A 23,042-nucleotide genomic window follows, 5' to 3' on the forward strand; every position below is an offset into this window, starting at 1 on the left:
TACAGCACTAAAGCAGCACTTCAGTCAAAATCTTACAGCAAGAAGCAGCACTCAAGGGGTGGGAATTGTAAGAATAAGAATAAATAGTTAATAAATGTAAGAACTATAGTTTGAAGAGAGCTGATGCTGTAGGTCGTGAATGACCACAATAGCTCACAGTTCATTCTCTATGGAATGTCTTCTAGGCCTATGATGATGGCGAATTAATAAAAGATATGAAGTAGAATTTAGTATGAAGTATGAATTTATTTTTGATAAGTCCATTGTGATGAGTCAATCACATATTCCATACAAAGAGATGATTCTGGTGACAACACTGCGAGATTTGGCAAGCATGTAAATATTCTAAAGTGGGTTCATTTTTTTTTTTTTATTTTGTCCATGGCTAAATATATTTGCATGATTCATTTTTACAGACACAGTAGGTTTGCATTTATGCAATCATTTTTAAGAAGGTAGTAAAATTTATTTCACTTATGCTACTAGCGATCTATGTCTGCATTTATTCATCTGGTAATAAGTAGAATAGCCACCTTTGTGGCAGTAGTTGAAATGCATAACGTGGGAATGTACTCACTGTGCTATTGTGCCTCTCATCTGAGTGGGCACAGATTCTCATTGTGGAAGAAAAGCTGTTAAAAGAGAATTTAAATGGCTATATCCATATTCGAAATGCAACATCAGTATACCTATTCATGAACATCACCACATGGACAAGTTTCATAGCTATGAAAAGGCATGCTTTGATTTTTGTTCCAAGACTTTGCTGTAAGTTACTCAGTATTCTTTTATGTATATACTCCTGGATGCAACTTTTAGGAGAATGAGTTTCAGTGTCCATTCTACAGAATCGCCCTTGACACTTCTGAGCATACAGACACATGTTTTACTTAAGATGTGATAAGGCTCAGGGTGTAAGAGTATGTCTAAGTTAAAGGGATGAATGTAAACTCTGAAGAGATCTGTTTTTAGTTGTTTCTGGCGAGTCAATCTGCAACTGTGATGGTTGCAGATAACTCATTCCACCACTGGGGGGCTGTAAGACAACCAGAAGTTGCTGAGCAGGGAGTTCATGCAGTAATGTCTGACCATGGAGTAGGAAGGAGCCATGCCCTTGACTGTGCAGTGGCCTAGCATCAGGTACTTGAATTTGATGTGAACAGCAATCGGAAGCCAGTGAAGGGAGACAAGGGGAGGCCAGACATGGGCATGCTTTGGGAGGCTGAAGGTCATCCTAGCAGCAGCTCTCTGAAAGAGTTGAATCACTGTGGTGGAGCAGGCAGGGACATGAGCCAACAGAGATTTGCAGGAGTCCAAGCATGTAGTACAATGGCCTGGACCAGAAGCTGGAATGAGAGGGTGGTAAAAAACTGACTGTGTTTGTTTGATGCTGTTATGCAGCAAGGATAGGATCACTAAAGTGATATACTATGTGAAGAGGAGCCTGTTGTGAAGAGTTCTTTGGGGTGTGTGAAAGTAGTTCTTAGAGTAATGGCAAGTTGTTTCTGAAATAATAGCATACTGTAGCAGGGCCAAGTATGTCACAGGAGGAAAGGGAAGGGCCTTTTGGTTTATAAGGGGTGGCAGTTTAGCATACTGGTGCGGTGCAAGGCTTGTAACCAAAAGTTTGCTGTTTCGATTCCCTTCTGGGGCACTGCCTCTGTACCCTTGGGCAAGGTACTTAACCCACAACTTCCTCAGTAAATATCCAGCTGTATAAATGGATAACATCTAAAAATTATGTCTTATGTAAGTCACTCTGGAGAAGAGCATCTGTTAAATGACAATAATGTAATGTAGAATGTAATATGACAACATAAGAAATATAATTCATGCTATGAACTTTTTATGCTTTAACAGAACTGTCAACATTAAACTATTTTAAACCATTTAAAACCTTTGTTTAAAAAAACACATTTACAGTCATGGACAATTTTTTTTCTTCTCTGTGTTTGTGTCTGTGTGTCTATGTGTACATTCAGCATATACAATTTGCTCTCTGGAAGGTGCACACACTGTTATTTCCCAAATGAGAAAAAAGGAATATAAGTTGAGGTGAAAGGAACCACATTTGTTTGTAAAAAGAAAAAAAAGAAATAAGCAAATGTCTTATGGTTTGTTTGGGATATAGTATGCCTAACTTGAAATGGTTAACAGTAATATCACGATTCGTTGCTGTCATGGTGCAGGACTTGCATCTGTATTGCCTCAGGAGAGAAACCGGTTGTTTGTTCACCTCTCCCCTTTCCAGCTCTCTGTGGCGGTGATGTCAGAGGTCCTAGCGGTACCATTCTGTCCCCTGGGTACCCCGAGCTGTACCCCAGCTCCCTGAACTGCACGTGGACGGTGGAGGTCAGCCATGGCAAAGGTAGCAGCATATCCCTTTCTCAATTGTGTATGGACCGTATGAGGCTCCTGTCAGATGGTAGCTCGAGTACAAAGATATTTCACATCAAATTTTATGCTTTAATGGAGATATTATTGTTCTCTATTCTGATTTCTTCTGGAGCAGTGCATGCTTTGGGTGTGGGCGTCAAAGGTGTAGCTGATCAGTCATGCATGCCACGGCTCAAAAGCAAGCAAACCTAATTGGTGATTAAAACGTGTCAGCACATCTGTCAGCACACGATGAATGTGGAAGTAAAGGCAGTATTTTGCATTTCTCAAGGAAAAAGCAACTTATAGCATATTAATTTCCCAGGGCTGCTGAAAGATTCACAATGTCGTTACACCTCTGCCAATATATTGTCTAGTATGGAAATGTAGTTATTCTGTTACATTTTAGTATCCAGTCATGTTACAAGTGACTTCACCTCTAAGATTTATGCACTGTAATGAGATTATGGTGCACCGACGTTATTGCGCTGCCATTTCACGTATTAAATGAAAATGTTTTGCCCTTTGAATCGAAGGATTCAGTTCAAACCAATGAAAAGTGCCATTATTTAATTGTCGCCTCACGTGGACCTGACTCTTAGTTTCTCCCAATAGGAGTCCACTTCACCTTTCACAGTTTCCATTTGGAAGATCACCATGACTACTTGCTAATCACAGAAAATGGCAGCTTCATTCACCCGTTGGCTCGACTCACTGGCTCTGTGCGTCCCTCTCCGGTCAACGCCGGGCTCTATGGAAACTTCAAGGCTCAGTTGCGTTTTATTTCAGATTTTTCCATATCGTACGAAGGATTTAACATCACATTTTCAGGTGAGATTGGGCATATTAACTGTCTTTATTTGAGCACATACATAGTCTAATATAAGGATGATTGCTATTGGGGGGTATGAAATGTCAGAGTCTGTGAGCTTGCACAGGTAAGCAGTCATCAAGAGGGAGGTCTCAGTAAGGCATACTGACATCTGTGAGAAGTCTAGGGTATCAGAGAGAGAAAAAGAGAAGTTAGAGAGTTACCTGTATAGAATTTCTGTGAAATTCATAAGGTGTCCAAGAGAAATAGTATAACAGAAAAAGAGAAATGGACCCAGAAAAAGATGCTATGCAGAGCTCTGAGTTAAATTTTTCAACATGGAGTTTTAATTGTGACAGTGCACCTTTTTTCTTATTAGTTTCTTGTTAGAACTGTATGATGAGATTTTGTGTGTTGTTATTGTCGTGATACTACCCCACAAAATTTTATTTTGTCTTCATATGCATGTCATTTTTATGTCTACACTTGAAGCTGTGTCATGTTAAGAAAAATAATGAATATTGTTCGAAAAATGGGTTCATGGTTGGATCAGTCAGCAAGGCACTTGTTTTGAGTGCAGGCTGAGTCGTACAGCCTGGGTTAAAATCCAGCCATATCGTCTGCCAACAATGACTGGGAGCACAGAAGCAGAACAAATTGGTGATGGGGCCGGAGTAGGTTGGCCAGGGTTTTTTTTTTTTTTTGCTATGCCACTCTCATATCACCCTGTGACTTGTCGAATACTTGTGAGTTGCAAGGTATCACTGGAATAGCTAATGACTCCATGCTCTGTGTAGCCTGTGTGAATAATTGCCACATTGGCATGTGAATATAATGGAGGATTGCATTCGTCTGTCCCTGCACTCCCTGCATGACTTCAGAGGTACTCACAGTGAGATGAGCTTAAGTAGTAGTAGCCAATTACTAAACCTGGAGAAAATAAAATGAAAGAGACCAAAGACAGGACCTTGAGTTATACTCTTTGAGAGAGGATGAGGAGCATAGATCAGTCCTCTCCATGAGACCAGGTGGGCAAGATCCATTATGTAGTGGGACAATCAACTTTGCGTGGAAAACCAAGGTCCCCAGCAGAGGATCAGTTAGGATAATATTGGAGGAATACACTTTTAGATGTTCATGTGACAGTGATATCAAACAAAATGAAGTCGTCGCATTAGAATGAAAAGACTGTTGTTGAACATGTCCTTGTTTATGTAATTGTCACAATTTCCTCAGCTGCCGCCCTCTGGCTGTTTTCTGATACAAACCCATCTTAGCTCCGCTGCCATCGTCCTAATTACTGCGTATGTTGTTTAGGAGGGTGAAACGCTTCCTCAAGGTCCCCGTTTTTGAGGTCCTTTTCCAGCCATGATTGTGAAATGTACTGTCACACTGGCCACTTGCCACTCACCAGATGTCCCTTTTTTTCCACAAGACCATTTGATCTGATTCACACATCCCCCATGACGCCCATGTCATTCGTCACAGCGCCGGTCTCACTCCACGAGATCTCGGTTCATCAGGGCTGACCCTCTCAGTCATTCTTGACTTCAGTCTCCCCGCACAGATCCGGAGGTGTGAAAATGTTGGCCTAATCCTCACAGAAAGAAGCTTCACGTGGGCCCTGTCATTAGCATCTGTCCTGAAAGGAACGCAGGCAGTGTGGAGACACTGCTTTAAATTGTTATCTCTGTCGGGTTCCCATGTGCTCAGAGCAATCTGTCCGGAGAGGAGGGATTGCGACAGAGCATGTGACAGAGCAACTGCCCACAATTCTTGTGGAGCGTACCTGTAGTGCCTAACACTGTCCACTCACCGTAATGGATACTTATACTAATACTATCAGTACTGTTGCAGGCCTTACTGTGTTATTAACTATTGATCGGAAGACATTCCAGGTATATCGCTGAAACATCAGTTTAAAAAAAAAACAGTTGCTGTTGTGGAATTTTTGTGTTAAAGTATTCCCACAATTCCCTTGAGGAAGTGCAATGTGCGATGTGTTGTCCTCTAAAGAACGACTGTTTATCTATTTGGGCTTTGTTGTCTTTGCTTCATTCTTGTTTTTGGAGGATTGGGGGTTTTGTTTTTTTCAAGGCTTTGTCCACTGGTTTCTGGGGCTTTAATTTAAATACTTTTACTTCAGTAATTAAGCCCCCATGTTTATTTTAAAAGGAATCTCAATATTACCCCCCAGATTAAGGTTCTTAAGACACCTACAGTTCTTCTCTGAAAAAAACACAAGTGGTTTGCCATACAGTGACTACTTAACATTATAATGTAGAGGCCCTTGGGTTCTGTTCAATGTTTAGTGGACCTCAGTGGGTTTTTTGGGGGGCAACACCCAGGGAAGCAGAGAAGGCAGAGATATAGAAACACCAATAAAAAGCAGAAGTAGTAATTTCAGCCAAATTAAGAGAACATGTTCATGTGTACACACACACACACACACACACACACACAAATAACTAGAGGAAGAGAATTGAGTAAGGGGTGATTATTCAGGCACTTTTTGCAGGAGCTTCAGTGATGAAAACTGCTCAACTTGCTGATGTTTCATGCGGAACAGTGGCTAAGGCTATATATAGAGAGATAAAGAGACAGAGACAGAGAAACAACAAAGTAACACATGAAGTCGTATTAGGGTATTGCAGCTATAAAGTACTACCCTTTGAAAAGGAGTCCCAGGTGTTTAGTTGGACATATGAAGTATTTACTGAGTCAGTGCCCTTTACAAGGCTGTGCAGATGTATAGGTGCAGTTCATCGAACTAAACACTTTTCCCGGGATTTATTTTCTCATGGACTGGCCTCAGTGCCCTTTGCCTGTAGCACTGTATATTCTATGTATGTTATCAGTGTTTTATCATCCATGACTTTATTCACCGCCCTCGTTTTGTTTTCTGATATTTTTTGTCAGAATATGATTTGGAGCCCTGCGAGGATCCGGGGACACCTCGCTTCAGCTGGCGCAGTGGCCTCAGCTTTGGCGTTGGGGACATGCTCAAGTTCTCCTGCAACGCAGGCTACCGCTTGGAGGGGGTGCCGGAGATTATGTGCCTGGGGGGCGGCCGACGCATGTGGAGTGCACCTCTGCCAAGGTGTGTGGGTACGTGGTGAGCCGCTTTCATTCGCTTCAACATCAGTCAACAGTGTAGCACCTTTAGTGGACAGGTACTTGCATTACCACATGAAGGCCAGGAACAGTGATAACAGCATAAAGGATTCCCAAACAAAATCACAAAGTACTATTTCAGTTAAAAAAAAAAAACTCCCAGATTAATCCAGCATCTTATTCCAACAAAGCGACTTTTTGCCTTGAATCCAGGGGGTACGCTATTATAGAGTATTGCTTTCTTTTAGCTCTTCTTCCTTATGACAGCTTAGTGGTTTTGATTTGATCTAGTGTTGAATGGCACTGTTATAAATCATGCGGTAAAAACACTGTTGTTTTAAGTTCCTACTTGTATTTTTTTGGGAAGAGTTGAGTAGCAAACCTAGTAGCAGATGTAGTAGCAAACTTGCACTGGCAGCCAAAAAAGGAGAATGTCAAAAAATCTGGCTGATTTTCTCCTGCTTCTGTATTTCTCCTCTTGTAAGTGACTCTGTGGGACTGTGATGCTACTGTGGGGAGCACAGTGAAATTTTGCATGATTCTATAGCATAAGATTTCAGAGTAGGAGTTTCACTCTGAGGACTGTTGAAACTGGTGCATCTTCTACTGTGTTTAGGACATTACTCTAGTTATTGTGCCTGCTATAGGCTTGTGTTGTGTGCGTGTTTTGAGTGCTGGAAAGTGTGTAGATGAGCTACCCCCTCCAGAGTGAAAAAAACATATACCCTCTTTTGCCTTGGCTTTATCAAATGAAAACACTGCAATATGAGTATGACCCTTTCCTGATCAATGCAAATAACAGTTCAGTAACTGTTTACTTGAGGAAGGAAGGTTTGTTTATGCAACCACTTGGCACTACCTGTAATGCACTGATGAATAATACCATAAATGATGAATGGATTGAGCGCTATCCTTAATTATGGCCGGGGAATATCACACTCTGTTCTGCCCTGCTGTTGCTGCGATGGTTTTTTTTTTTTTTCCTGTTTTAATGGGCAGTAAATGGATGCAAAGGATGTACCATCAGCTTGATGAAGACCATGTAGGTTGAAACATCATTCTTTTGCAATAGATCACATCAGTTGCGATAATATCTTTGTAAAATCTTTCTTTGTGTGCCTCTAAGTAAAAATGGAGCAGTGTGCGTGTGGAATTTTAATTACACCCCAGAATGTAGTTTCCCTGATTATCTGCCAGGGTAATTTTTGACTTTTCACCCAAAAACCACCGCAATGCAGTGTAGTGTTTCTGCTCTGCTTTGTTTTGTTTGGATAAAAAGGTCATATTCCATCATGAAGCACATTACCTCCAGAGATTTTAGCTTCTTTGCTGCCCCATTTAGGATGGATTTGTGTTCTCTGAATATCCATTTTCTAATGCTCCATCTTACAAGAGCCTTTGTTCTCAGAAGTCCTGCGAGAGAATCGAAACTCACGGGGGGGGTTTTATTGTTTGTTTGTTGTTTCAACACGAAAGCGTTGCCAGTGAAAATGATTTACCTGCCAGAAGTAGTGTGTAATGAAAAGGTTGTTCCTTAGCACTAATGCTGTGGTGTTTTTAAAATGAAATTCAGTCATGAAGCTGCCCACCCTGTCTATGCTGGGACTGCAGCAGAACAGACATTTCCAAATGCCAGTATGCCAGAGAGAGAGAGAGAGAAAGGACGAGAGGAAGGGAGAGGGGGCAATCGTACATCCAGTCATTTTCAAATGAGAAACCATTAGGCCAAAGGCTGTAATGGGTAATCTGCTTTTTGATTAAAAACTCATTCAAACACAGACAGTGTGATAAGTAATCATTGAGTAATTAAAATGACACATATTGCTTTCTGACAAGAAAGTGGGAAAAATGTGTGCATTTATGTGTTTTATCATGTTTTAATTTGTTTTACTTGTACACATATTTAGTAAGGCTAATGGTTTTCAGTTGGATGTACCTGTCTGTACCTTGAGACAATGAATCTTTCTGACATAAGTTATAATGAAATAAATCTTTCTGTTGTTTATGTATCACTGTTGGGGTTATATTGTCGAGTACTGGGTGACTGTTGAATACTCTTTTGCCTCATCAGGGGCTTTGTATCTGGCTCTCTTCCTGTTCTATGATTGGCTGGCCATCTGACTTTGACTGAGTTTCAACTGTAGGCCTCTACTTAGGAAAATAACAGATGTTATCTTTCTGTAGTGGTCCAGTAGCACTGAATCATTGTCCTTTACATTTAATAAAAAGGAAGGGCAAATTTTAATTGGATTAATTTAAAAATCCCTCAATGGGATATTTCTGTCTGTGTAGCTACCATGCTTTGTCCATCCAGGATAAGTTATTATTGTTATTTATTTATTTGCTTGGCAGACAGCCTTATCTGAGGTGACTGACAAGCTTGCAAATTTACTTAATATCGTTATTGAGTTGTGTTCACTGAAGAAGCTCTGGATAAGTACCTTGCTTCAAGATACAACAGCAGCACACTGCCTAGGAATCCAACCTCCAGCCCTGTGGTTGGATTCTCTGTTTTTTAACCACACTGTCACCTTAACAATGTGACCATAAAGCCACAGAAGCCAGCTACATTTACAGTTCCATTTATTAATTTAGGAGACACTCTAATCCAGTGTAGCTCACAAAAAATGCATTCAAAAGGGTTGGTCAATTAGCCACAAAGATACTGAATCTGGTGCAAATCCTTGAAATATAACAAAATTGTGGGAATCAGCTAGTTAGGCAAAATTGAAGAAAATGTTCAGTAGATGAATAAAGCAATACAAGCTTGTAGGTGGTGATAGATGCTTGTGGTATTGTAAACTTGGTGATTGAAAATTGTGGTAGTGGTACATGGTATGTTTATGACAGCAGTGGATTCTCACAGTGGTACTGTATTACAAGTATGGCAGTGATGGGTCAGTATCTGCATGGCCACATGCACCACACTATTAAATGCACTTCTTGTAAGCTTGATTGTGAATTGTGCTCCTGAATGAATTAATGTAAATGTAAATCTCGTGTAAGACTGCAGTAGTGGTTAATTCACTTTGAATGAATTCAAAGAATGACAACAATATCAAGGCAGCCAGCTGTATTGTTTAAATAATTATTCTCTTTATCTGGAGCAACTGATTCTGGGTTTTGGAAACCAAAAGAAAGTCATGAGAAAGTCATGGGATTGCAAGGGGTAACATTACATTTTTCTGTCAGTTCATACAGAAGATACATTTTGTTGTTTTATTATAGTTAATTGCATAGGATAGAATATATATGGGAAATATAATCCAACATCCACGCTCACGTTCCATGTTACCTTTCAATCTTTCTGTTCCATATGTTTTTGATTGCTGCTCTGTTCTGTCTTTGTTTCATTGTCTTTTGACTACAGGAAGATGTAAAATGGTCATACATTTCCCACTATGCTGTTTTTTCGGTCCTTACAAACACTGTGAATAACTCACCTTCCATGCATCAGGTTTTGAGAGCCAACTACTGTCAGAGACTGGCTTTGTGTGAACGGGGAAAGGGAAGGAAATTTCTCCAGACAGGAGTGTGTGTAGCGTCACAGACAAAAGAGCTGCAACCATGCCAAGCGTCTCTCTGCCTGTCTCAGTCATGCGCAGCTCCTGTGCCTCTCCAAAATCCGGACTAAGTGTCACCTCAATACATAGGTTGTCAAAAGTTTCCTTCATACTTTGGAATCTATCTGTGTCAAGTTTTTTTGACTACATAGCATGAATTACTCTGAATGTAGGACCTTCAGGGGCAGAGATTCTGTATTCCTCTCAGGAAAGGCCTCAGACTGAGGGGTAGAGGGAGGGAGAGTGAGGGAGGGCAGGACCCATCTAAGCTTGCATTTAGATCATGTCCATTATTGTTGGAGGACAGGCACAAAGGTAATTTATTACATCGAGGCAGAATAATGTTTGATTTAACAGAATGGTGTGATTTATCCCAAACATGACACTTTTAATGACATCACATTGTAGCATCCAAAGCTGTGGAATGAAATGTTATATGAGAGTGTTAAATAAATCACAGCTGCAGAGTGGGTTGATGTGATGTTCCGTTCCATGGAAAATGCAGGAATGCAACAGATACATGTACCTTTACTGTTTTCTGTTCCATTTAGTGAACATTTTTTGTTCTGTGTCAGGCAGGCTTTTAGTCTGTGAAGGGGAGCCTTCACCGGTCCCGCCACAAAACTGTTAATTATTGATTGTTAGCTTGTATTAATTGTTAAAATGTTAAATGTTTAAAGGCGCCCTGTGATCAATCCAATTCAAATATATCAACAGCAGTTTGTATTTCATCAATAGCATCTCAACCAGTCAATTTATTGTCTGTAATTGTAATGGTCTGTCTGTCTCAACCAGTCATTAGTTAATAGGCAACACCTGCATTAAATACAAGTGTGGCTGCTGTTTGTTTTTTTTTTTGTGTACTCCTCTTGTTTTTGTAAGAAGCTTTGCCAGCTTGTTATGTCAGTCCCTTCTCAAAATTCCATCTAGCGAACTGACAGTGATTTGGGAGACTCATTACAACTGCATGTATGCATGCATGTTAGAGTCAGAAGTTATTCCACTATGTAGCCTACTCTTGAAAACTTGTGAATGAAGCTACATTGGGCTGGGCTTTGTAAGAATTTGGATGGGAGACCTCCTTTTAAAATTCATGCCCTTTGAAGAGGTCTTACCACAAACCAATGCCCCAGCACAGTGGAGATGCCCTTCAGATGAGGTGTCCAACCAAGGTTGTTTGCACTTCTGAAGAGACATGTTTCCTGGTCATCTGGCCATATAATTGTCCTCGAGTTGAACTGGTTAAATGTATCCTTTTCTCTTGGTTGGATGATGTGTGGTGCATCACCCAGGGGGCCTACACACTGATTTTGATTGAGATGAATTGTCCTTTTCTCTGTAAAGCAGTTTTAGTTCTTGTAAAGATGCTGTACATGGAAATCAATGTTTATTCATGTAGAGACTTACAGAGACTTATAGTGATGTAGATCCCCACACATTTCAAGACAGTAGCTCACTCTGAAAAAAGCTCTAGTATGTGTCCACACTGTGGGCTTTTGTAGTAATTCAATATATGAAAAAGATTGAGTTAGTGTTTTATAATGGATTATGAACATGGCATTACAACTCATTTTTGCTCATTAGTTTTCCCCATTTCTTGTATTTTTTTTTCCATGTCGTCTTTGTGCAGCGGAGTGCGGCTCATCGGTACATGACAACGAGGGAATACTCTTGTCACCAAATTACCCCATGAACTATGAGAACAACCACGAGTGCATCTACAACATCCAGGTGCCTGCTGGGAAGGGCATCAACATCTCTGCCAGAACATTCCACCTGGGGCAGGGAGACTATCTGAAGGTAACCAAACAGACAAGGAGGACACTCTAACAGTAGAGCTCAGAGGACTGAATAATCAGTAAACAAATAACTCAATACAAAGTACTTTGCCCTTTACTTTGACTCACAAATTTAACCATGACATTTTTCACTTGTTACATATTTTTCCCTTAATTTCAGTGACTTCAGACTTTATAATTGTGTGTGAAAATCAAAAGGCATTTACCAGAATTGGTTGCAAAAAGGCAGGGCATATTGTGGTTCGATTATGTCTGGGCGTATGCCTGGGTAAGGAGGTGTTTTCCATTGATGCTTCTCAATCGTTTGTTATTTCAGGCCTACATAGGTTTACAAGCTATTAACAGAAGCCTGTTGTTCCGCTGCTTTTCTATGCATGGATATAATCACAATGCAGAGGAGGAACACAAACCTGATGGTTCTTTGGATATCACTTGACATTTTTTGCTTATCCTCTGCAGATCTATGATGGAAAAGACAACACAGCGCAGGTGCTGGGCGTGTTCACAGGGTCGGCCATGCTGGGCCAAACGCTCATTAGCACCTCCAACCACCTCTGGCTGGAGTTCTTCTCAGATACAGAGTCCACAGGAGAGGGCTTCAAGCTGCTCTATTCCAGTAAGTCACGCTCACTCCAGTAATACTGCACTAACAGCCAAGTATATGTTCATATGCATCTGCACACACCGCTGTGCAATAGTCCTAGATCTGTGCAGGCGTTGAAACATGAATGTATCTATATTTTTGTAACATTAAATTAACATTTCTCAGTTTTGAAGAAGGGATATCCAAAGACATCATCTGATATTGACATGTCCTGTTCTGCAATACCCAAAAAGCTGTATAAGAAGGATGAACAATTTGATAATATCGAGAATAGGAAGAAGGCATGCATTAAAATGATAACAGGTTGGCAGGCTGGTGTGTTGGTGTTCATCCATCAACAGTATGAAATCTCTCGAAATAAGAATGTAGAGGATGTGTTGCTGGAAGAACACCTCTGTGTAGGGAGTGGAACACTGCTAAAAGTCTAAAATATGCAGTAGGTTTTAGTTTCTTTGTGAATTACAGTAATTGCAGTACAATAATGTTATAACACTTGCACAACAATGTATATGCATGTGAAAAACATATTTTAGAACCATACTTGAAATGAGCATATTTTGATTTTGGGGGGATTTGTATGGGAATGTGAAACATGCAGCATTTTAATGAGAATCCTATGACACATCATGGGCATTTAAAGTTTAAAGTCACAACTGGGAGGAGACGCCACCCTCTTTGTTTCTTATTCCCCATCCTAAGATCATATGATTGGGTTTTTGTATAAGGGTCAGACCATTAAAAACACTGTAGGGGGTATCTCATTTGAAATCTTGGAAATCCCTTCCTGTCCTCAGTGAAAATCTAGCAAGGGGATTAAGCTGTTTGATGTCTTAGTAAAGGTCAGCAGTGGCGAGGGGAAGGGGAGTCAATCACAGCTCACATAGACAATGCAATTTCACCAGTAGATGAAGCTGCGGATTGCGAGAGTAAATAAAAACGCCATTTTAGGATTGAGAGTATTTTGCTCCTGGCCAGGGTTTTACTGGTGCATGCTGGGAGATAATTGTCCATAATTTTCATCTTTTTCTGAGCTCAGGACTAATCAAATGGTGCGTTCCCTGGTTATTTGAAGGGACTAAAGGCATGACAGTAAAACAGGGCACTTTCACATTTTCATGCAAATTCATTGCACCGCAACAATTCAAATGTGCTTTAAATATATATAAAGGGTAAAAGCAGTGTGACATTTCACCCTGTGGAAATTTTCATAGAGACCAGAGCAGAATACATTTCAGTAAGATATATTCTTCCATTCAGATGTTTGTTATCCCTGTCAGATTGCATGTACAATAATTAGAGACAGGAACCCCCACTTGACACAACAGATATTCAATAACTCAATACATGAGATTCGATACAACACAGGGGAAAACACCTGCCAATTGAGATCAATTCCTGACATTCCAGTTTGATGCATTGCTGGTCAATGTATTTTGAAACCACCAGCATTCAATGGACATCCTGTAATGCCTCTTGAATGTTTAAGAACAAATTCTAAGTAAACAATATTGTCGTTTCCAGTCTGCTCGAAATACGTGTTTGCTAAAACGTGAGACACATAACCTTTCTCTCCCCGGTAAAGCAACACTGCAAGAAGCATGTTTAGGTTCGAACAAGACCAACATTTGTTCAATGTGAACACACATCTGCACATTGATTGAGAAGCCGGAAGGATCCGAATTGTTGAATGAATGTTATCAGTGAGTTGTTGCAGCCCTTTCAGTAAGTCTAATAAATGTGTAAAGGAGCTACATGAGAGGAACTAGTAACAATGAAAGCCTGTCGGACAGATTCCATCACAGAGAGAGTGACATTTATCAAAAGGATTATTGGCCACAGTCTGGACGGAGTGGTACACAGTACCTTCTCTGAAAGGGAGTAATTCTCCAAAAATTAATTACATGGGAGGGTCTGAAGCCATTCAGAGAACAAATAGCCATTAGTGCTGATGTAGTTTTGTTAGATGTGTTATAGATATGGCCAGATGTAATGTGGTTGTGTAGATAATTGTAGTGCTGCTGAAATATTTCGAACATACTGATACTAGCAGGGTAGGGCTTGATATCTTGGCTAAATCCCATTCAATTTTTAATGCTCCCTCTTTCACTTTGGTTGGTGCCTCCGCACCTTCTCAGAGCAGGAAGTGAAATCATAGCCACCTTAAGGACTGTTCCAACCGTAGCAATGTGAGTAAAAGAAGCTTTATCAGCCCTCTGGCCCTTGCCGTTTCTCTCTCAAATGGAACCTGCAAAGCAGTGTACTTCACTGGGGGGAGACCATACCATTTTGCAAACTGGAATGTTCTCCTCTGAACTTCCTTTAAACATGTCATAGGATGAAAGTCAAAGGGAGACGCCCCAGACGTTGCTTGTACTATGTGCAATGCAGAGTAGTCTACAGGTGCTAACTAGACATGCTACAGTAAAAAAAGAAAACAATTTTCAATTTGGCTAATTGAATGATGCATATTTGAAATGTTTGCATATTTGTATATAATGACTCACTGGAAAATACTGTATATACTTATGTTATTTCCTTTTTATTACCTTTAACACGTATACATTTGGTAGAAGGTTGTTCAGAGCAAATATATCTGTCTGTCTAGTTCAGGTGATTTAATATGTCTAGTTTACTTACTGACTGACTTTGCTGCAGTCAACAGGGATGAGCTGATTGTGAGTGGTCCCACAACCTTGGTTAACATGTTTTTGCTTATAGAGTAGGACTGTGTACCAGATTGATCTTGTATCTTTGTGTCTAGGCCCAGTTTGTTTGCCAGTTGTTTGCACTTTAATTTACAACAGATAATGAGAAAGGCAAAATGTAGTTTTCCTATAAATGGAGCCAGCTGGAGATTTACACATAGGGAGCCTAGGTATGGAGATGCTACTGCTACTGCGAATGTATGGATGTGTATCATTTCATTGTGCAATTTCTCATGTGAGTAGTGACATTAAAGAGACATTAAAGGACCTCCTGCTTGAAACACACACAGGCTTTCCATTCATCCTCCCCTGAAGTCTGAACCTCAGTCACTGTCATGTGGCTTCCTGCCTTTTGGTCTCAGGTATAATGATCACTGTTATCTGCGCCATTATACAGGTATTTCACCTCTTCTCAAGGTTTTTCTCAGTCCTTGCAATACATGAGCTTGAGTGTAAGCTGAAAGCCCACAACCCCAGCATCATGTTGTGTGAGTCAGGCACTGTCAGGAACCGGCTTTGTGAGAGCAAGTTGAAGGGACAGAAATCTCTTCAGACAGGAGTGTGTGTACCATTGCAGACAAATGAGCTGTGACCACGCTGAGTGCCTCAGTCTGCTTCAACCATGCCTGACACTTAAGGTTCTTCTTTGTGACAACAAAATCTTGAAAATGTGTTTGGTTAGGGGTGCTGTGGCAAGCATTTATAAATTCCTCTACACAAGAGCCATTTTGAATCCCCCATCCCCCGCCCCCCACAATAATTTGATCCTAGTATAAAGCTCCACTTTGATATACATGTTAAAAGATGATGACAAGGGAATCTACTGGCCTTTTAACAGAATAGCATTGCATTTTGAAAAGATGAAATTAGTTCCCTTCATTCTTTAGAGTCTGTCTATGTCAAGTATTCAGACTGCAGTATGAATTCATCTGAATGTGGGACCTCTAGGGGCAGAGATTCTGTATTCTTCTCAGGAAAGGCCTCAGAGAGAGGGAGAGGGAGGGAGCGTGAGGGAGGGCAGGACCCGTCTAAACATGCATTCAGATCATGCGTCCGTTGCTGTTGGAGGAGAGGCACAAAGGTAATTTACTAAGTGGAGGCAGTAACTGCTGTGTGATTTATACCAAATGCGAGGCTCGTAATATCATCATAACATTCAGCAGTGAGGAGAGAAACGTTATGAGAGCGTTAGATAAATCACAGCTGCCACGAGCATCACGTGGACCTGCCGGGTGGCATAATAACCATACGTTTCTCACGGGAGAACAGAAATCGGACAAGGACAAGTCTATGGTTAGGATTGTGTCGCTGCCATGGAATTGACAGAGGGATGGGATTGATTCATTTTCCTTCTGATTAAAATGATGACAATAGTAATATCAGAATAACAAAATATATCTTTCTCTTATACCTCCTCCGCTCAGTGCTTGCCTCCCTAAACACATTTCTAAATGAGCAAATAGAATTTCATTTTAATTGCTCTGCCCGCTTAGCAAGAGAAAGTTCCCACCTACAAACTCAGCGTGACTTTAAGTCAAACACCGGTAATCACCAAATTAATGACGGATTTCATTCATCTTAAAACGAGCACAGATAACAGTGGGAGATTGTAAATTAGCATGATGCACTATTTCAGATCTGCAGCAAGTTTTCTAGCTCTCATTAAACTACTGACACTCAGTATCAGGTCAGTCTAGAAAATAAATAGTTCAAACATGTGTAATGCCTGACTGGGATGAAAGCTTGCAGACACGGTGGCTCTGCAGACACGCCGGTCCTGCAGGACCAGGGTTTAGAAGTTTCGCACATGCTGCAGCTGTCCAGGGCCAGCAGCTGGCCATTAGATTCCAACTGGAGCAGTGAGAATAGCAGTGAAAATGAAAAATAAAAGCTTTAAAAGCTTTGAAAAAGCCAGAAAGGTTCTGTATGTCTGCCTTTATTCCTCATACTTCAGGTTTCCAGGAGAAAGAGTGTTTCATGCATATCATCTCTGTTATACCCCCCCCCCCCCTTTCCCAGGTTTTGAGCTCTCCCATTGCGAGGATCCAGGCGTCCCTCAATTTGGGTTCAAGATCAGCGACCAGGGCCACTTCTCTGGCAGTAGCGTGACCTACAGGTGCAACCCAGGCTACACCTTGCACGGCAGCAACACCCTGACCTGCATGACAGGAGAGAGACGTGCGTGGGACCACGCCCTCCCCTCCTGCATAGGTGGAGTGACACGCTCATCAGTAGCCACTTCCTATTGAAATTCTACCCATGAAAAATTGCACTACAGCCATTCACAGAACTAATCCGAAGGCTTTCAGGCTGTGTTATCTCTGCTTAATGGAACTTTGTTTAAACCACACTGATCTCCATTCTACAAGTGAATGCAAATGTCTCTTCTGCTTTTCTTTGGAATGGTTAATCTCTGATACAGCTCTCAGTATGGCTTCTCATCATGTCAGACCTCCCATGCCATACCCATATTAGGAAATCCTTCCTCATACAATCGCACATGTGACACTGTGTCTCCTAGTGAATGATATTAGTTAAAATGACAAAAAGTTTTCTTACACCAAAAGAGAAGGGAATTTTTCTAATACATTCACATTGTCTAATTTAGATTACAGCACCCATGGGCCTTACTGGTTGAAATCATCTTATGTTGAGTGAAGTATAGTTCCCCATTTGTATACTGTTTTGTCTAACGCAGCAGGTGAATTTTATGTGTCTGCAAGTTCAGGGCTCCTGCAGCTTCCAGTTACCTCTGAGACCTGAGCGCTTTCTGAGCCTTTAATTGAAAGTACTCGACAATGCAATTTCCATTTCAATTGGAGATTGTGACAAATTGCAGGTTTAGTTAGCCTCTGTGCCCCAACAAAGGGACGTCAGCCGAATTTGCATGATTACTTATTTAGACCCATCTATTGGTTTCCATAACTGTGTGACCGCCTTATAATGCAGGGTGTAGCATTAGACGCAGACAGAAAATTGCGAGAAAGCCCATTTAATTTTATTTTCATCACTCTTCCACTTACCTTGCAGCAAATGTAATTCCAGCAGTATATTTTGATAGCCTGTTCACAAAATTAATCATTTATTCCTCATCATCTGAACAAAGCATTTTTCCTCATGTTTTTATATTTATGTTCGACAGTTGCCGTTCCCGTGGGCTGACCTTTATTTAAAGTGAAGTGTCGAAGTAAGGTGAAGCTTGAAGCTTTACATACCCCATCTTCTTTTATTACAGATTAAATATTGAACTCTTTTTTTATTATGATTATTGAAGTCAGGTTCACATTTGTGGATGTGTGAAGCATGCATTAAACCCTTGGAAATAATGTCATACAGTACTGCATTTGCCATTAGTGCTGTTTTCCTTTCCCTGCACTTGTACAGTTATATTTGTAAAAGTGATCTCATCATAAGTGGTTTCAGAGAGAAAAAAATAGGTACACCCAGGCACACAACTGTATCATTATGGTCCCGCTTATGGTTATGATTTTCATTTATTGATTTAGGTGGCACGTATCATGGTTTTGTTGATGTATTGAGGACGGTGGTTATATTTTATTGCAGATTTTTAATTTGACATGATTTAATTCGAATTATAATCAATTTGTCACAGTTTCCTTGTCAGTATATATGTGGATTGAACTGGAGCAAGTATGGCCTCCCAAGTGGCAGCACAGGTACCTATGGGCTGCTCAGATAACTTCAGGGGAGATGCACCTACCCTCCATTTGGGTTTTGCTTCACTGGAGTGCATTATGGAGCATGTGGTATGAAAAATAGCACAAGAGTGTATCTCAGGATTGCATTTACTTTCGCTGGCATTGCAAGGCTGTTGTGGTGTGACAAGCCTAATAGGCTTGAGGTGTGAATCCAAAAAAGGAGTGCAATGTGGAGAATAAATAATTTCTTGAATAAAAAGTAGCAGTAGGAAGTGTAACAATGGATAATAATAATTCTCTTTGTTACATTTTAATGCTTAGATCATTTTAATCCTTACATCAGTCCAGCTTTTTGATCTGCAATGCGTTTTTTATTTTATTCCCTATCATGTCAATTCATCAAAATTTTACAATAATTTTTTTCCTGGATCATACCTCAGGACCATACCCATGCAGTAACTTCCCAAAGGACCCTGTCACATTAGGTTGACTGGCTGACATCCATTTTTAGGGAGATGAAATTATTGGCCTGCTGTAGGTATCTTTTGGGAACGCTTCATTCTCTCCCTCACATGTGTACATTTATAAAATACTGTATATTTTAAACCATGCTTGTCTGTGGGGGATTTACTGCATGGGGTACTTCTAAGAGGTATGTGAAATTCATAATGCTCTTATTAATCAAATATGTCACACAAGCCTCATTGAACAGTGTGTTGTTCGATGTGCAGGTATGTAAATGAAGGGGGGTGGATGGGAGTGTTGAGTCACTTTATTAATACCTGATGCAGGTCCAGTTCATATATTCAGTGGGCAGCCTTTTAAATGACTTAATGTAATGATCAAGAGAGACATGGCGGGGGCATTGATATGATCGCCATTCAGTAAATTATTGGGGTATCATTGCACTTTTCGTGGAGCTTAGATATCTGATATCTGTAGATTAGTTCAGAAAATAGAATATCCGTGGTTGTCAGGAAACTGGCAAGCAGGAGATTTAAAAGATTCTGAACCTAGTGACACTGACTCTTTGTCATGAATGGCATTTATTTCAATGGGAGTAGGTTGTAATAATGCCGTATCTTGTTCTCTGTACAGCGGAGTGCGGAGGCAGGTTCCAAGGTGAATCATCAGGCCGCATCCTGTCCCCCGGCTACCCCTTCCCATATGACAACAACTTGCGCTGCACCTGGGTCATTGAGGTGGAGTCAGGGAACATTGTCAGGTACCAGAGACGTGTTCACCTGTGAAGCATAAACACCAGTCTCATAGGATGGCTGCCCAGCGAGCCCTGTGATTGGATGATTTACAGGACTGACGGCTGGCTAATTTTAGTGATCAATTGCAGGTTCACAGCGCAGGACAGAGCAGAATATGTACCACATGAATGGTGCATGCATGTGTGCAGCTTATTGGGTAGTTAACTTTCTTCCTAACCGAGCTTAGGAAATGCAAGAAATGAATACCGTACGCTCTGGAGAAAATATACTGTGGTGAGGAGCAGCCGAGTTAATCATCCAATCAGCAAATATGGCCAGACTCTGTCAGTTGTCAGGCATATCATCACTACACTGAGTATTCATTTCCTCTCAGAACCTTCTGGTTCAAACGTAGAATATATGGATTTATAAGGTGGAGTGACTCTTACGTGTTTCGACTCCATGCAGAGAAAAAGACTCTGAAGTAGGACAGGGTTCGAAAAAACACTCCCCCGTCTACTGGTAGAACCTGAGGCAAATTCTGGCAAAAGAAAACAATAAAAGAAAGCATCGGTTTCAGTTTCTGTCAGGGGAGGACGGGGAGGGAGGAGTGGGTGGTAGTAGTGCGCAGAAATGTAGGAGGAGAATTTCAATGGGCTTTTGAAAAAAGGGGGTGTCTTCATGGTGTCGTCACTGCATAAGCGCCTTTCTATTCCACACGCTGTGTGCGTGAGAAGCCTGGGGGCATGAAGCATAAAGGCACACTGTTTATGTATTCTGTTTTCTTATTTCCGCATGGAGGTGAAGCAGCATAACCTTGAGAACAGACGATTGGTCTTGTTTTCTGACTCTCCATCACACATAAGTTTGAAGTCAGGTCTTCTCCCATCTAGCCACAAGCTTGGCAACACACCAAAGGGCTTTTCCTGAACACCCAAAGGGAAAATGACCAAACTTTCAGATGAAAATCATAAAATAACCAATTTGATTATAATTCAGCAGTGGCAACATCTCCCTCTCTTATAAATGAGACAAAATGTATGTAATGTACATCCCAGATATTTTTGAAAAGAATGAAGATACTCACATTTTTTGGGCAGAGGATAGTTGCACAATTATTTCTTGCTACCAAGTGTAAGCACACACTGACAGTAATGTCACAGCCACATGTTCGCAATTAAGAGGTAATTTCATGGTACAGCTCGCTGTACATCAATAATGTACTTCTCAGTGCTTTCTCTCTCCCATGGTTTATTATAGCAACAGATGTGGTCAATGATAATTATTACCAATGGTTGTTAGTCATTACTCACCAAGCTATTTATTTGGATAATCACTTGAGCAAACTGGGTCTCAGTTCAGTCTGAACTGCTCTATACAATCATCTGTCCTCGATGTGTACTTATTCTCCAACCCAATGCGTCACCCCTCCAGCCTCCAGTTTCTAGCATTCGACACGGAGGCATCCCACGACATTTTGAGGATTTGGGATGGTCCGGTGGAGAATGAGATGCCTCTTCGGGAGGTGAGCGGATCCCTGCTCCCGGAGAGAGTCCACAGCACGCTCAATGTGGTGACCGTCCAGTTCGAGACCGACTTCTACATCAGCAAGTCTGGCTTTGCCATCGAGTTCTCCAGTGAGTCTTTTGGTGTGAAAAAAGGCTGAATAACAATAGCTTCTGATTATACTCTTAAATGATTGGTTATTAACTACACAAGTAATATGTAATTAATAACTCTGACATTTACATATATTTTCATTTTCTCCTTTCTCTGAAATTGCCAGGTTGGTTGGGGGTTTTCAGTATTAAGAGAAGCAATTTACAGTAAAAACAAGCTATTGTAATTAGCTTGTTAACTATCATAATTAGATCTATCTTACACTTTAACAATTTCACTTCAAATAGCCCCACAGGGCCCCTCACCCCCCCCCCCCCCAAAGAAAAAGAAAAAGAAAGGAAAAAAGAAAACAAGAACAAATTATTTCAATGCACAAGCTAAGTGATTAAGAAGCTGTTCCTTGAGGATAGTGTTTAAATGCCACATGCATTCTTTTCCAGAGATACCGTTATCCTGAAAGTATTGGGACAGGCAAACCCACATAAGCCATGGATCACAGGCAGATTCTACATTAGATAGAATGCAATGATTACCCACAATACCTCTCTACAGCTCATAGTGTCATGCCGTCTCAGGTTCAGTGGCAACAGCCTGCCGTGACCCTGGGGTACCTATGAATGGCAGTCGCTATGGTGATGGAAGGGAACCGGGCGACACAGTCACTTTTCTCTGTGACCCTGGGTACGAGCTGCAGGGCGATACAAAGATTGCGTGCATTCAAGTGGAAAACAGATACTACTGGCAGCCCAGCCCACCTATCTGTATCGGTGAGTTCTGACAATCAGTTGATTGATCTGCTGTTTGTTTTTAGAAGATGAAAATTAAAAATATTTTTACAATAACCAGAAAGATAATGTTTGAATAAACTAATCAATCACATTTTATTCTAATATTTTGTTGGGAGAGAACCATGCATTTTATGGTTCTTTGCCCTGGTCTGGGTTTTTATGATTCCTTTCATTACTCTGGGCAGGCAAGAGGGCAAATGGTCTACCACCATAAATAACCCTAAATCAGTGACCACAGGTCACATACCTACTTAAATTAACAGCCATTGCTTTAAGATTGCAAGAAGTTACCTGAAACCCAGTCAGATACTTAAAACCTCATAATAATGATTGGCTGTTTGGAGTCACATTTGATTTTGCCAGATAAAAGTGGAAGCAGGGTGTGGTACGCCTGCTTTGTTTATTGGTAATCATTGTGTGTGTGTGTGTGTGTTCCTTTGTGTGTATCTACATGTTCGGATCACTTACCCTTTTATACCCCACAGTTAATTGTACCCTCATGTCATGGGAAAAATGTTGGAAACCCCAATGTCGTGTGATAACGTGTATTTCTCAATATAGCAGCAAAACCACCATTTTACCAGTTCCTCTCGGCCAACTCTCTCCACTCAACCCATGCCTATTAGTGTTTGGTGTCATTGCAATGCTCATGAAGAGCTGAATGTAAAAATGAGAACCTCGAAAATATATCTGGTATTTCCAGATGTTTGGGTGTAAAGCACAAAATTAAGTCCTGAAGAAACTTCCAGGACCTCCCCCACCATAATATTAATTATGTGTGGGTCAGGGAGGTGGAGAGAGCTT

The 23,042-nt window shown here is 40.8% G+C and overlaps 1 protein-coding gene across 1 annotated transcript in view; it reads left to right on the forward strand.

The window, feature by feature from the left end:
• Nucleotides 1–23,042, forward strand: part of LOC118785020 (CUB and sushi domain-containing protein 3-like) — a 241,715-nt gene that overhangs the window by 127,647 nt on the left and 91,026 nt on the right. Inside the window, exons 19-27 of the mRNA XM_036539546.1 lie at nt 2,252–2,368; nt 2,992–3,207; nt 6,107–6,295; nt 11,495–11,664; nt 12,123–12,279; nt 16,992–17,183; nt 19,730–19,856; nt 21,265–21,467; nt 22,026–22,217. Of these exons, the coding sequence (XP_036395439.1) occupies nt 2,252–2,368; nt 2,992–3,207; nt 6,107–6,295; nt 11,495–11,664; nt 12,123–12,279; nt 16,992–17,183; nt 19,730–19,856; nt 21,265–21,467; nt 22,026–22,217 (1,563 nt within the window). The remainder of the gene's footprint in view (nt 1–2,251; nt 2,369–2,991; nt 3,208–6,106; nt 6,296–11,494; nt 11,665–12,122; nt 12,280–16,991; nt 17,184–19,729; nt 19,857–21,264; nt 21,468–22,025; nt 22,218–23,042) is intronic.

The sequence above is a fragment of the Megalops cyprinoides genome, chromosome 10 (genome assembly GCF_013368585.1).
Source record: "Megalops cyprinoides isolate fMegCyp1 chromosome 10, fMegCyp1.pri, whole genome shotgun sequence".
Taxonomy (NCBI): Eukaryota; Metazoa; Chordata; class Actinopteri; order Elopiformes; family Megalopidae; genus Megalops; species Megalops cyprinoides.